This window comes from Salmo trutta, chromosome 40 (assembly GCF_901001165.1).
Source record: "Salmo trutta chromosome 40, fSalTru1.1, whole genome shotgun sequence".
In the NCBI taxonomy this organism is placed as follows: Eukaryota; Metazoa; Chordata; class Actinopteri; order Salmoniformes; family Salmonidae; genus Salmo; species Salmo trutta.
The window spans coordinates 2,644,127-2,660,335 of record NC_042996.1 but is presented as its reverse complement, the minus strand read 5'-3'; the positions used below and the strand labels follow the sequence as shown (position 1 = coordinate 2,660,335).

The 16,209-nt window shown below is 43.2% G+C and overlaps 1 protein-coding gene across 1 annotated transcript; it reads left to right on the top strand.

The window, feature by feature from the left end:
- Window positions 1-1,244: 1,244 nt before the first annotated feature.
- Window positions 1,245-16,203, top strand: LOC115180606 (kelch domain-containing protein 10-like). Its single transcript, XM_029742829.1, has 9 exons — window positions 1,245-1,628; window positions 7,624-7,845; window positions 10,324-10,478; window positions 12,049-12,197; window positions 12,395-12,479; window positions 12,928-12,994; window positions 13,091-13,138; window positions 13,417-13,556; window positions 14,082-16,203. Exons 1-9 carry the CDS (start codon window positions 1,544-1,546, stop codon window positions 14,289-14,291), a joined length of 1,161 nt encoding a protein of 386 aa, XP_029598689.1. The 5' UTR covers window positions 1,245-1,543; the 3' UTR covers window positions 14,292-16,203.
- Window positions 16,204-16,209: the final 6 nt, after the last annotated feature.

Here is a 16,209-nt window from a genome sequence, read left to right as displayed (position 1 = left end):
ATTGCCATCCAATCAGTTCAGTTACCCTGAGAAAGTGAACTGACAGATGAATTTTGTCTTCATATAATTTCATATTGCGGAATTTAAATGATCAACAGGCCAATGTTTAAAACGTAAATGCTTCTTTCAATAAATAAAATGCATTTCCCTCTTGGTTATTTTCAGCTCAATGTCGTCCGGAAATCCAAGAGGGAAGTCCAACTCTTCTTCTAGGATTTTATGACTACTGTCAGTGATGTGCTTTTGCTTCATGAATTCATGGTGTCTATAAAGGGGTTTCGTTCCTGATTAATATTTTCAACCTCCTCAACAATTTCATGTGGCCTAGGTATGAATAAATACATTTTCATTTGACTTTAAGCCTTTTCTATTAACCAAGTCACAGTGACACAGTATTAGTAATTGGTAATTCATGCTTAATTTTTAATTTTATTTATTTCACCTTTATTTAACCAGGTAGGCAAGTTGAGAAGAAGTTCTCATTTACAACTGCGACCTGGCCAAGATAAAGCAAAGCAGTTCGACAACATACAACAACACAGAGTTAGACATGGAGTAAAACAAACATACAGTCAATAATACAGTAGAAAAATACATCTATATACAATGTGAGCAAATGAGGTGAGATAAGGGAGGTAAAGGCAATAAATAGGCCATGGTGGCGAAGTAAGTACAATATAGCAATTAAAACACTGGAATGGTAGATTTGATAGTAGATGAGTGTGCAAAGTAGAAATACTGGGGTGCAAAGGAGCAAAATAAATAAATAAATACAGTAGGGGAAGAGGTAGTTGTTTGGGCTATTTATAGATGGGCTATGTACAGGTGCAGTGATCTGTGAGCTGCTCTGACAGCTGGTGCTTAAAGTTAGTGAGAGAGATATGAGTCTCCAGCTTCAGTGATGTTTGCAGTTCGTTCCAGTCACTGGCAGCAGATAACTGGAAGGAGAGGCGGCCGAAGGAGAAATTGGCTTTGGGGGTGACAAGTGAAATATACCTGCTGGAACGCAACATATGCCACACTTTTTGCATTAAATCCAAGTAATTTATGTACAATTAGAAAAATAGGACGATCTATGAATTATGCACCCTGATTTGAAAATAAATTATTTTCAACATAGTATGTACCTCGCCCCGCCCATCATTTGGTTGTCACTAGTTATCACAGCCACAAAGTCATAAACCCCGCCCATTACTTAAATGTATCTTCTCAAAATATGATTTTAACCCTAACTCTAACCTTAACCACACTGCCAACCTTATGTCTAACCTTAGCCTTAAATTAAGACCAAAAAGCAAATGTTTGTTTTCATTAATATTTACGATGGCTGTGGTAACTAGTGGAAACCCAATAACTTTCCTGCGCGACGCACATCAATAACAGGCTCTCTGATTGGTCAGGGACACATGAACGATGCATTTGTAAATGGCTTTCCTTGGGAATAATGTAATATTTTATTTGTTGTAATGTATTATCAGCACCTTAAAGCATTTTGTCGCAATTTTGAGTAACATTTTGTTGATCGTCTTGGATCTGGAAAACGATGTCGGCCGCAGAAGGCGATCGCAGTTCGGAACAACTGAATAAATTCGAGAAACTGACAGTGAGGCCTCCAGTCAGAGTAGCAGGTCAGTCAAAAACAACATACTACTGTAGCATATCCAGCTAGCTAACGTTAGTCATATTACTAGAGACCTGTCCGCTGGTAACGTTACTGTTATGAAACCAATTCAATGAATGTTATTGACAAAGTCCGCTAATCTTGATTGCAGAGGTTAACTGGGTTTTTATGCTATTGACATTGAAAGGCAAGATGTTTAATCAAATGTAACAATAGCGGCGACCTAGGTAGCTAACTAGTTAGCCTCTGTCTGAACCACTAACTAGCTAGCGTTACCTGGGTAGGTAATTAGCTATCTATGTTTATTTTGGTTTGCTCAGAGAGCAATAAACCATGGAAACACCGTTTAAGAATAAAATATGAAAGTAAACAATCTCATATTAGCCTAATCAATTAACGTTATTAGCTGGATTGCAAATGTTTTAGCTGACTAACGTTAATTCTAGCTAACGTTATTTCACAGATGTCAGTTATTTGCGCTTCATGTTGTTGGCTGAACCAGAATCAGTCTTTACAGGAGACGTTCATTAATAAGGTCAGATTCTGGTTCAGTTGTTGGCTATACAAATGTTTGATGCATAACCTTCGCTAGACTGACATCATTCTGATTATGGAAAGATGGTTGGTGGTCGACTCATCTGCAGAAATGCTCAACTCCACGGGATCCTCCATCCTTGCAAAAAAAATCTGCTTAGTAGAACCTGATTCATACATTTAACTTAAGCTATTGACCACGGTATTGATTGATTTACAGTATGCGAATGACCTCGACACTGACTCCAAACCACCAAGATGAGAAATGGATCATATTTCATTATACACATCATCACATTATTTTGGTCCTCAGGCATTAGGCCTTCTATTGTTGGCAATACACAGGATATAATCTAATGCTGTTTAATAATCACATATATACTGATGCCAGATGGATTTGTGTTGGTTACATCAAGGACTGCATCCGGAGCCCCAGGTACTGTGGTCCATAGTCCCAACAGTTCTTAGCCAGCTGGCAGCAGCCCTTGTTCATAGTAACATAGAGCTCGCCACCTTGTAGTCCTAAATACCGGAAATCAGTTACATCTGGTTCGTTCAGCAATTCCTATGGTGGGAAAGAATGAGGTTTTGGAATAAACACTGAAAATAGTTAACACAGGCTTAGGATATCTTATGTTCTTTTTTTCTTCTATGAGATATCAGTCAATTAACAGGACCTTTATGAATGATGAAGACTATGTGCTTGTTTTGATGAAATAAATGCTTAAAGTGAGATTAGCTAATGAAGATTATCACAAAACGTATAAGATCTCCTAAGCCTATGTTTGCCACAGACCTTATTTTCTGTGTTTATCAATATAAATTCCCCATAGGCTTTGGCCAATGAGCCATGGCGGAGTTAGTGCCTACAAAAAGACGCCATTACTATTGCTCTCTGTAGGTATAGTTGTGTGTGGCCTACTATTTAGCTGCTGTGCAATATCTAGGCAATGCCATGCTTCTTCTAAAATTATGTTGAGTGTGTGCATGAAGGATATGTGCTAATGAGAATGCATGCTGCAGAAAGAGGATAGGCTACATGCTGCGGAAAGAGGATAGGCTACATGCTGTGGAAAGAGGATAGGCTACATGCTGTGGAAAGAGGATAGGCTACAAGCTGCGGAAAGAGGATAGGCTACATGCTGTGGAAAGAGGATAGGCTACATGCTGTGGAAAGAGGATAGGCTACATGCTGTGGAAAGAGGATAGGCTACATGCTGTGGAAGGAGGATAGGCTACATGCTGTGGAAAGAGGATAGGCTACATGCTGTGGAAAGAGGATAGGCTACATGCTGTGGAAAGAGGATAGGCTACATGCTGTGGAAAGAGGATAGGCTACATGCTGTGGAAAGAGGATAGGCTACATGCTGTGGAAAGAGGATAGGCTACATGCTGTGGAAAGAGGATAGGCTACATGCTGTGGAAAGAGGATAGGCTACATGCTGTGGAAAGAGGATAGGCTACATGCTGCGGAAAGAGGATAGGCTACATGCTGCGGAAAATGGATAGGCTACATGCTGCGGAAAGAGGATAGGCTACATGCTGCGGAAAGAGGATAGGCTACATGCTGCGGAAAGAGGATAGGCTACATGCTGCGGAAAGAGGATAGGCTACATGCTGCGGAAAGAGGATAGGCTACATGCTGCGGAAAGAGGATAGGCTACATGCTGCGGGAAGAGGATAGGCTACATGCTGCGGAAAGAGGATAGGCTACATGCTGCGGAAAGAGGATAGGCTACATGCTGCGGAAAGAGGATAGGCTACATGCTGCGGAAAGAGGATAGGCTACATGCTGTGGAAAGAGGATAGGCTACATGCTGTGGAAAGAGGATAGGCTACATGCTGTGGAAGGAGGCTAGGCTACATGCTGTGGAAGGAGGATAGGCTACATGCTGTGGAAAGAGGCTAGGCTACATGCTGTGGAAAGAGGCTAGGCTACATGCTGTGGAAAGAGGCTAGGCTACATGCACTCTTCTCTGTAACTCATGATCACTGAGCAGATGTAATCCTAGGCTCGTTTTCAGCGGCTGGTGAAATGTGCTACTGTACAGAAACACTTATAAATCGTATGTCCAGATAAGCTTATGTATGTTTCTTTCAATGTGTGGACATTGAGTGACATTGAAAAAAGCCACCTAGCAACATAGAGAGGACATGATTGCCTGGGCAATATAAAGCCAGGCTGTCAGACCAGCTCAAAAAGTTGAATGCATCAGGATGTTTAGGTCATGTGAGAACAGAATGCATGGGGATGTTTAGGACCTGGGAGAACAGAATGCATGGGGATGTTTAGGGCCTGGGAGAACAGAATGCATGGGGACGTTTAGGGCCTGGGAGAACAGAATGCATGGGGATGTTTAGGGCCTGGGAGAACAGAATGCATGGGGATGTTTAGGGCCTGGGAGAACAGAATGCATGGGGATGTTTAGGGCCTGGGAGAACAGAATGCATGGGGATGTTTAAGGCCTGGGAGAACAGAATGCATGGGGATGTTTAGGGCCTGGGAGAACAACAGTGTGACAGGAACTGGGCTAATGGACAGTGACAGTGGGATATGGGAGCTTTGCACTGTCTGTTTGCTGATGGACAAAACACATGCTTGGTCCGTTATACTGCATTATACAACGGCATCACCATCCCCACTCGGTTCGTGCTATGTGAAAGTGGCATTGAAGGGTGGAATTTTCTCACACCTAAAATAGATGTTGGTTTAAATGCGGAAGACACATTTCGGTTGAATGCATTCAGTTGTGTAACTGTCTAGGTATCCCCTTTCCCTTGACCTAAGGTAGCCTAGGTCCTGTACTTCATTAAAGTATAGCATTTTTGGCTTCTAGTGGAGTGGATTTGATTATACCTGCCCTACATTGAGACTGAAGATGAAGAATGACCTCTGCTCAACCCATTTCTTATCTCGTCTTTTAGCTTGTTGAGTGTCGTTTTGGCGTGGTAAAGCTTTATCTCAGTCTCAAGCCTGGCGCTGAGAGTATCAGTGTTTCACATATGGTGTGAATGGACGGGTACCTGACAAAATAATAAACCAAACACTTGAGTCAATGAGGGATATGAAGTATATTGAAAGCAGGTGATTCCACACAGGTGGGGTTCCAGAGTTAATTAAGGAATTAACATCCCATCATGCATAGGGTCATGTATAGAAATTCCCAGTATTTTGGCTACCATGCGTGGCTAGAAGAAGAGATCTCAGTAACTTTGAAAGAGGGGTCTCAAAGGAGCATAGGGGGTTTAAGGGGTGGTGTGTGTGTCTGTCAGATCTCAACCCAATTGAACACTTATGGGAGATTCTGGAGCGGTGCTTAAGATGGCATTTTCCACCACCATCAACAAAACACAAAATTAGGGAATTTCTTGTGGAAGAATGGTGTCGCATCCCTCCAATAGAGTTCCAGACACTTGTAGGATCTATGCTAAAGCTCATTGAAGCTGTTGTGGTGGCCCAACACCCTGTTATAAACAAACCAGTAACATTCTAGGTCTCTGGAATGAGTGTTTCTTTCTCTTGTACACAGTATGCTGCAGAAACTGGTTATTCTGTTTAGCACGGACTCTCGCTATGCTGTTGGACATGGGAAACATGTTTTGGATAGCTTGCCCTCTGTAGTTCACACTGCAACCCACGGTTTCTGAAAAATGACTACCCTGTAAACAATGTCCTGGGTTCTGTAAGCCTATCCTAGGATCTGCATCTAATCACAACATCATGGTGCTATGTTAGAAGAGGCCATTTTGACCTCCTTCTCGCTCTGCTGCTGATGTTTAAGAAACCAGTGGTTGATGTGTGTTACTGACCGACTGACGACTCTGATTGTGGTGACAGGCCCTAAGAAAATTAGTATGGCCTCTAGGTTGGGTGTGAGTGTGTCTGGGCGAGTTTGTTTTGCATGGCCCGGTGCCCCGGATGGGCAGACCAGACCATTGGTCCTTCCATTTTAGACCATTTCATTGATCATTAAGTGAACTCTCCACCCACCAGGGTCACCGGGCCATGAAAAACAAACTCGCCTTATGTTAGTGTCTTTTTGTCACCTTGCAGCACCCACCCATTTTGTTGATTCTCTCTGACTGTCAGTTCAGTCTGTAGAACATGGCGCTTGCAACGCCAGGGTTGTGGGTTCGATTCCCACGGGGGACCAGTACTTAGAAATATAGGAAAATGAATCCACTCACTACTGTAAATGTCTCTAGATAAGAGCGTCTGGTAAATTATTAGAATGTAAGAATCAGCGTGTTCTCTATGTGCCAGCTGCCAGTCTAATAGCTGACTACTCATCCTAATCCTTATGTGGCTGGCTACTTAATTGATGCATCCAAATGAGAATGTAACTTTTTTCATTATGTTGTCTGCTTTAGATTTTTGGGAACACAGTGGTATCAGCTGCAGTGTTGCAGGTTATGGACCAAATGCCCAGCCTAGGAATTAGGCTATTGGTGGTGACCTCTGTGTTTTTACTGTGGAGAGGAAAGTCATGCAGCTGAAAGGTGAAGGTGGCAGGGCTCTTGTGATCTCTCTTGGTGGACAGTCACTGTGGACAAGAGCGCCCCATCGGTGGGACCTTTTGAAAGTTGTGTTCTTAAGTCTGAACCGTTTTGTTTTCAGTTAATCTACACACACACACTTTGTTTATCTATCCCTGTCGGGACCAAACATTTATTCCCATCAAAAATACTATTTTCCTAACCCTAATTCTAACCCTTAAGCTAAGCCTAAAATAGCCTTTGCCTTATTGGGGACCTGGGAAATGTCCCCACAAGGGAACATTTTCCTTGTTTTTCTATCGTTGTGGGGACTTGCGCTACCACGAGGATAGTAATACACACACTCCATTATATCAGTCTGCTTTGCTGTGTGTACCACCCTCACCCTGTGATTTAAAACAGTACCATGATGCCAGCAAGACGCACCAACTTGCTTTATTAGTTTGACCAGGTATATGATACTGTAGTTGCTGTGCTTCTTTATCACAAATGTTCCACACTACTTCACTAGCTTAGTGCTTACACAATAGAAACCTCTGGAATCCCAGATTGCAGCATGGAAGGACTTTGCTCAGACAGCATAGGCTAGTCCTCAACTAGTGGGTTTTCAAAATTCCAGAAATCCTGGTTTGAGAACTCCAGATATCCTGCTTCTTCCATTCTGATTCCGGTAGTCTTCCAACTAATATTTTTTGGTAAGTTTACTGGAATCTTGCAGCTCTATCAACTAGTCAACCGGTCCTGTTTACATCTTCTAGTTAGAAGAGTTTCTTTTTTTTGATCAACTTTTATTATCATGGCAGCATGATGTGGACCCATGAAGATGTTAACACAGGACTGATGAAGGATGGCCAACTAGGTTATGTGTGATTCCTGTAGTTGTAGCCCGCTGTAGCTTAACATCTCTCTCCGCCTTGACCCTTACTGTCATCCTCCTCCTAATACCTCTACCACTCTGTACCACCCCACAGGTCTCCATATGCCCCCAGCTCGGAGCGGGCATCGCTGCGTGGCAGACAACACCAACCTGTACGTGTTCGGGGGGTACAACCCGGACTATGATGAGTCGGGCGGCCAGGAGAACGAGGACTACCCGCTGTTCAGGGAGCTGTGGAGGTACCACTTTGCCACGGGCACCTGGCAGCAGATCCGTACAGAGGGCTACATGCCCACCGAGCTGGCCTCCATGTCAGGTAAGGAAACCAGTAGGATTGGTTTTTTCAGGTATGGAATTTAAAGGGACACAACAGTGAAAATGATCTTTTAGCCTATGATGTCCCTTGATCTATTATCTTCAGGTACCGAAGGGTATTATGTTCATGGGTACTGAAGGGTAATATCTTCAGGGGTACTGAAGGGTATTATGTTCATGGGTACCGAAGGGGTTTATGTTCATGGGTACCGAAGGGGTTTATGTTCATGGGTACCGAAGGGGTTTATGTTCATGGGTACTGAAGGGGTTTACGTTCATGGGTACTGAAGGGGTTTACGTTCATGGGTACTGAAGGGGTTTATGTTCATGGGTACTGAAGGGGTTTACGTTCATGGGTACTGAAGGGGTTTATGTTCATGGGTACTGAAGGGGTTTACGTTCATGGGTACTGAAGGGGTTTACGTTCATGGGTACTGAAGGGGTTTATGTTCATGGGTACTGAAGGGGTTTATGTTCATGGGTACTGAAGGGGTTTACGTTCATGGGTACTGAAGGGGTTTACGTTCATGGGTACTGAAGGGGTTTACGTTCATGGGTACTGAAGGGGTTTACGTTCATGGGTACTGAAGGGGTTTACGTTCATGGGTACTGAAGGGGTTTACGTTCATGGGTACTGAAGGGGTTTACGTTCATGGGTACTGAAGGGGTTTACGTTCATGGGTACTGAAGGGGTTTACGTTCATGGGTACTGAAGGGGTTTACGTTCATGGGTACTGAAGGGGTTTACGTTCATGGGTACTGAAGGGGTTTACGTTCATGGGTACTGAAGGGGTTTACGTTCATGGGTACTGAAGGGGTTTACGTTCATGGGTACTGAAGGGGTTTACGTTCATGGGTACTGAAGGGGTTTACGTTCATGGGTACTGAAGGGGTTTACGTTCATGGGTACTGAAGGGGTTTACGTTCATGGGTACTGAAGGGTATTATATTCAGGGGTACTGAAGGGTATTATATTCAGGGGTACTGAAGGGGTTATCGTTCATGGGTACTGAAGGGGTTTACGTTCATGGGTACTGAAGGGGTTTACGTTCATGGGTACTGAAGGGGTTTACGTTCATGGGTACTGAAGGGGTTTACGTTCATGGGTACTGAAGGGGTTTACGTTCATGGGTACTGAAGGGGTTTACGTTCATGGGTACTGAAGGGGTTTACGTTCATGGGTACTGAAGGGGTTTACGTTCATGGGTACTGAAGGGTATTATGTTCAGGGGTACTGAAGGGTATTATGTTCAGGGGTACTGAAGGGTATTATGTTCAGGGGTACTGAAGGGTATTATGTTCAGGGGTACTGAAGGGTATTATGTTCAGGGGTACTGAAGGGTATTATATTCAGGGGTACTGAAGGGTATTATGTTTAGGGGTACTGAAGGTTATTATGTTCAGGGGTACTGAAGGTCATTATGTTCAGGAGTACTGAAGGGTATTATGTTCAGGGGTACTGAAGGTTATTATGTTCAGGAGTACTGAAGGGTATTATGTTCAGGGGTACTGAAGGGTATTATGTTCAGGAGTCCCCTGTGGCTCAGTTGGTGTTGTGTAGTGGCTTTGCTGGCATGCATCTAAAAACGTTTTATTTATTTTTTTAAATTTGCCCCACCAAGATTTACATGCTAAAATCGCCACTGATCTTCAGTATAAATGTAGCTCATTGAGCAGACGAAGCACAGATTTGACAGTCATTCAGTACAACTGAAATACCAGGGCCCATCTACTGTAGTAATTTACCCTGGACATTTATAAATGGAAAACTCAAGTTGCAGTAGTTACTTATTTACTTTTTCATTTCCAATGCATGTAATCCATCAATAACAACTTAATACAGTATGGTCACTTCTTATCAAGAGGGTAAAATAAAATATCCTAGCATTCTCCACATCTAAAATGTTTAATTAAATCAAGCCAATCGTGATTGTATGAAAGAATGCTTGAATGAACAAGCACTGCCATATAGATGCTGGTGGGGGTCAAACTGATTTAGAACCCAGTCACTTGTGATGAGTTTTGGTTAGTAAAATATGATTTAGCTAACTCATTGATGTATTAAATCACGAAAGAGCATTCCTACACCTCATTAACATCAAATGGACTGTTTGATAAATAATTGGTCTGTGGATGATTTTTCGGTTTTACCTCGTCATCCCATGATATTACGACCTCAGAAGACAATGGATTATCAAGTTTAGTGATTTGGTGAAAAGCCTCCACATGGACAATCCCACCTGCTGTCAGACGGCTGGGCATAGTGTCCAGTAGGCATGACAATGGGAGGGACTTCAAATACAATTTTATTGGTTGAAAACACATATTTAGCAAATGTTATTTTGGGTGTAGCAAAATGCTTGTAAAATAAATCCAATAAGAAACACTTTGTTTTCCGTTGCAAAATGACTTAAGGTTTTGCTACTGTGTGCCCTAATGAACACGACCCAGCTTTAACCCTCAGTATTGTGTCCCTCAGCTGTTTTACATGGAAACAATCTGTTGGTGTTCGGTGGCACTGGGATTCCCTTTGGGGAAAACAACGGAAATGACGTCCACGTCTGCAACGTCAAGTACAAGCGGTGGTCGCTGCTCAACTGCCGAGGGAAGAAGCCCAACCGAATCTACGGACAGGTAGGCCAATCAATCTGGCATTACTGGCTCATCTCTGATTATCTTCTCTACTGGTTCTGTCTGCCACTGCCTCCTTGGCTTGCTCTGGACTCTTGAGGTTTAGGCCTACATTTCGTTTCCTGTTAAAGGGCACTTCCGCCACTTTTCAACCTCATTCATTATCTCCAGTACCATATCAGTGTATACATACAGTGCCTTCGGAAAGTATTCAGACACCTTGACTTTTTCCACATTTTGTTAGGTTACAGCCTTATTCTAAAATTGATTAAAAAAAATATTTTACCCTCATCAATCTACACACAATACCCCATAATGACAAATCAGAAACTAAAAAAAAAAAAGTTTGCTAATTTAAAAAAAAAATATCACATTTACGTAAGTATTCAGACCCTTTACTCAGTACTTTGTTGAAGTACCTTTGGTAGCAATTATAGCCTCGAGTCTTCTTGGTTATGACGCTACAAGCTTGGCAAACCTGTATTTGGGGAGTTTCTCCCATTCTTCTCTGTAGATCCTCTCAAACCCGGTCAGGTTAGATGGGGAGTGTCGCTGCACAGCTATTTTCAGGTCTCCAGAGATGTTCGATCGGTTTCAAGTCCGAGCTCTGGCTGGGCCACTCATGGACATTCAGAGACTTGTCCTGAAACCACTCCTGCATTGTCTTGGTTGTGTGCTTAGGGTCGTTGTCCTGTTGGAAGGTGAACCTTCACCCCAGTCTGAGGTCCTGAGCGCTCTGGAGCAGGTTTTCATCAAGGATCTCTCTGTACTTTGCTCCGTTCATCTTTGCCTCCATCCTGACTAGTCCCTGCCGCTGAAAAACATCTTCACAGCATGATTCTACCACCACCATGCTTCACCGTAGGGATGGTGCCAGGTTTCCTCTAGATGTGACGCTTGGCATTCAGGCCAAACAGTTCAATCTTGGTTTCATCAGACCAGGGAATCTTGTTTCTCAGGGTCTGAGAGTCTTTGGGTGCCTTTTGGCAAACCCCAAGCGGCTGTCATGTGCCTTTTACTGAGGAGTGGCTTCCGTCTGGCCACTCTACCATAAAGGCCTAATTGGTGGAGTGCTGCAGAGATGGTTGTCCTTCTGGAAGGTTCTCCCATCTCCACAGAGGAACTCTGGAGCTCTGTCAGAGTGACCATCAGGTTCTTGGTCACCTCCCTGACCAAGACCCTTCTCCCCCAATTGCTCAGTTTGGCTGGGCGGCCAGCTCTAGGAAGAGTCTTGGTGGTTCCAAACTTCTTCCATTTAAGAATGTTGGAGGCCACTGTGTTCTTGGGGACCTTGAATATTTTGGTACCCTTTCCCAGATCTGTGCCTTAACACAATCCTGTCTCGGAGCGCTTTGACATGCATTTGTAAGATTTGAATAAAATCTGATTGACTTAACTAGAATTCATGGTAGACAAATGTCCAAAGGGATAGGTAGAGGCATTAAAGGATCTCAGGGGAGCATATTATATAGCAAAAGTAGATATAGGCAATCCTTACAAATAAAAATATATATTGTTGTTGATTTCCATTGAAGTTTGATTTGGTAGCCATTTTGTTTCTCTCTCCCCCAAGGCGATGGCCATCATTAACAGCTTCCTGTACGTGTTTGGGGGAACGACGGGCTACATATACAGCACAGACCTGCACAGACTGGACCTGAACACCAGAGAGTGGATCCACCTCAAACCCAACAACCCACCAGACGACCTGCCTGAGGAACGGTGAGCATCACGCCTTAATCGGTTCCACCGGATCATGTCATTGTCCCTCCCTGTTTCAGTCCGATTTCTTCTGTTTGGTGTCTAGTGAATACACCCCAGTCACTGGGTAGCATGAGTGATGACCTGACTTATTCCTTTCAGCTCCTAGAGGAGCAGAGGGCCTCATAAGTAATGAGTCATGTCTGTTTGTGTCACAGGTACAGACATGAAATAGCACACGACCGTCAGAGGATATACATCCTGGGAGGAGGGACCTCCTGGACCTCCTATCCTCTGGACAAGGTAGTACACCAACCTGTCAACATAAACCTGTGGTAGTTTGTGGCCCTGTTCCAATCACTTTCACCTATCCATCCAATTCAGATCTGTGATAACTTCAAGGAAGGTCAGAAGAATGATCGTAAACCTGTGATGGTAGTGAGTCTGACTAGGCAAACAGACAGCTAATCTGGGTAATTTGGTCACTTGGTGGTTTTCAGGCTATTTTTTGTGCTGTAAAGCCATAAAGATTGAGAAAGCGGCGACTTCTGTCACTTAGTGTGGCTGGGTTATGTGGCTGGGTTATGAGGCTGGGTTATGAGGCTGGGTTATGAGGCTGGGTTATGAGGCTGGGTTATGAGGCTGGGTTATGAGGCTGGGTTATGAGGCTGGGTTATGAGGCCGGGTTATGAGGCCGGGTTATGTTTGTGTGTGTTTGAGGTGAACTAATTTCCTTTTTTTCCCCTACCAGATACATGCGTACAACCTGGAGACAAATTCCTGGGAGGAGATCTCAACCAAGCCTCATGATAAAATAGGTTTGTGTATGATGTTTTAATAGAAAACCAATGTGCTGTCTATGGGTCTTTTTATTCACATATTACTACTCATCCAATTGCTTTGGGTTTTGACAGGGTACCCTGCTCCCAGGAGATGTCACAGCTGTGTGCAGATACGGAACGGTGAGATTCTTATCATTTATTTATTCTATAGCAGTAGTATTACAATGTTTGATGTTTGTACAGAAGGTGTAGTGGTATCATTGCCCACTCCAGACCACTTATCCCTTAACGGGGGTGGTTTTATCACAGCCACTTTCACAAGTCTTCATTAGTCTGCTTCTGTCTGTCTCCGCATCTCATTCAACCAAGTCCCAAAGAGGGTTTGACATTTTGTTGTTGTCATCCCATCAATATATTCTAACTGGTCTCAGTCTAACCCATGATGCTGTGTGTCTCAGATGTGTTTCTATGTGGAGGTTACAACGGTGAAGTCATAGTGGCTGATCTATGGAAGATCAACCTGCAGACCTTCCAGTGGACCAAGCTCCCAGCAGTGATGCCTGAGCCAGCCTATTTCCACTGTGCTGCGGTGACCCCGGTCAGTAGGGCACTACACTAGAGGAAACCTCAGCTGTTTATTATGTAGTAGTTGATGTACAACTGTTAGTGTCACATTCACAGTTTATACGCATTTCGCTGGTTTCAAGATCTAGAATAGTAGACTTAAAAAGGAAACGCCACTCAAAAACTACCAATGTTGATACAGTCCCAAAATGTTTTGCATGTTAGCAGTCAAACTTCAAAGATATTGGACTTTCAAGAAGCAAAGTGTCACATGATGTTCCTTTAAGGTGCTGTCTCCTTCCCCCTCTACTACCTCATTTCAGAACTCATTTGTAAGTCTCTTCATCTCTCTGGCCTAAGCCCATTTCTGTTTCCAATCCAACTAGCTTTACTGGCACGATTAGTCAGTATATTCTTACTGTTAAAACAAGACCACAGGATCATCCTAAATCAATAACCACAATTCAATATCCCGCTCATATTTCACTCTCTCTCTCTGTGTGCGACTGCCTGTTGCATGGCGATAAAGGTTTTTGATTGTGATCTTCTCTCCGGTCAGGCTGGCTGCATGTACATCCACGGTGGTGTGGTGAACATCCACGAGAACAAGCGGACTGGCTCCCTGTTTAAGATCTGGCTGGTGGTGCCCAGCCTGCTGGAGCTGTGCTGGGAGCGTCTGCTCAAGGCCCACCCCCAGCTGGCTCAGTTGCCCACCATGCAGCTTCTCCACCTAGGCCTCACACAGGAACTCATCGAGCGCTTGAAATAAAGGAGGAAGGATGGATGGAATGATAGATGGACGGATGGGAGATGTCGGACGGAGAACAGGATTTATTTTTAAGGGGGTCGCCTTGAAGGAGTTGATGGTCCCTCTGCCTACGTAGCCCCGCCTTAAAACCAAAAACAATGGGATGCCTTTTTTCTTTTTGCATTTGGACGTCTGATGATTTTAAAAGGAATCCAAGTGGAATGTTTCTTGACCCCGCCCCATTCCCCCGTCTCGCCCCCATTCCCCCGTCTTGCCTTTGTGTTAAGCAAGGTCGCCGCCCCCCTCACACACGCCTCTAGCCTCTCAATCTGTCTGTTTACAGACCCAGAAATAATTTGCTCCACAGCGACCCTCACTACTTTCTCATTTTATATTGGCCTTCATGACTTTAATAAGAATGCCATTTCAGAGGAATGGGGTCATTTCTCTCACATTATTTTCTCTCTACATGCAATTGGGAAAGTTAGACTCGGACTCAGATAAAAAGTTACACCAGACAGTTGGCATGTTTTTGTGTTACAAGGGGAAGGTAGTATTGGTATCACCCTCATGCCAGACTTAGATGCAGGTTGTCATCAGCACTTTTCCCTATTCAAGGCTTATTATTAAGAGATAGTGTCTGATTTTAATAGTTTATGTGTGAAGAGCAGACTGATGCTACTGTAGTTAGGTCTCTAATAGACCACTTCCCTTTCACCTAATACCCATTTAACATGCATTCAGGTATCTCGGATATACACACAGGTATTTGAAACAATTATCTCTGATAGTCATCTGTATGTGTCCCAAATTGCACCCTATTCTCTATATAGTGCACTACTTTTGACCAAGGGACTTAGCCCTTATATCCACCATAGTAGAAACATAATATCAATGGAAGATGGGTAAGAGTCAAAACACCTGGTCTCCATTCATTCTGAACTGTATCAGTCACTTTAGTTCTTCAGTATGCTTGTGGTAGTCCATTTGTAAACTAAATCATCCCATCACTGTGAACATGGTGCTCCTTAAATGACTATAAATGTTTTTATTTAAATAAAATATTCCATTTCTGTTCCAACTTTTACTCCATCTTTGCTAATAGCACAAATACAGGTTTTTGGGGATCTGTTTTAGAATACTAACATTGATCTGATTCATTCAGTGCCTTTCCCAAAGTTTAAATGATATTGAAGTACTACAACCTAGAAAGGAGAAGGAAACATGAGTAATGGTTTAGCTTGATCCAAACATACTGACCATTTACAAAATGACTCCCATTTGGGATAGTTTCTCCTCTATAATTTCCCCTCACATTAAAGATAACACATGCACCACTTGTCAGATCAGTCAACAATGCATTGATGAATCTTTTAATTCTGTGCCCTTTCCAAACACATTGAACAATTAGTGAAAGCAGTAATGATGTGAATATGTATTTATGCTGCTGTATTTATGGATGACTTATAGTTCATGCATGTTGTACTTGGGGGCTGAATCTGAACAGTATTCTGCTGTTAAGTCTCAATGTGTGCAGACAGAGTGCCAGGGTCAGATAATCAACACAGTTCAGATTATATGCTGAGCTGGGGACGTGGTTTAACGCCAAATATTATGGCACCTTGAATTCAATGCCATTAAAATCTGCCTTGTGGAACAAAATAGTATTTATTGATCATTGCCAAGGGGGTAGTTTAAAATGGCAATGAATACCCATGATTCCCTGCTCCCCATCAAGGAAATGCCTAAATCTGTGCCTGTCCTCATTCGATTACACCTCTTCTCTGCATGATGTCATTAGTCACCTTTTAAGTTGGAAAAGTCATCTCTCCTGGACTTGAATCCTTGCTGTGCAGCAAGGCGATCGCTGAATTGATAATTGTATTTGTGAATGTTTTGTTTCGATTGTTGACGAGTTAATAAACATGAACTGTAAATA

Coding starts and splice junctions, on each gene's coding strand:
- LOC115180606 (XM_029742829.1), top strand. CDS start 1,544: ATGTCGGCCGCAGAAGGCGATCGCAGTTCGGAACAACTGAATAAATTC. Junction 1,629..7,623: donor GCCTCCAGTCAGAGTAGCAG/GTCAGTCAAAAA, acceptor ACCACCCCACAG/GTCTCCATATGCCCCCAGCT. Junction 13,139..13,416: donor CTGTGTGCAGATACGGAACG/GTGAGATTCTTA, acceptor TGTGTGTCTCAG/ATGTGTTTCTATGTGGAGGT.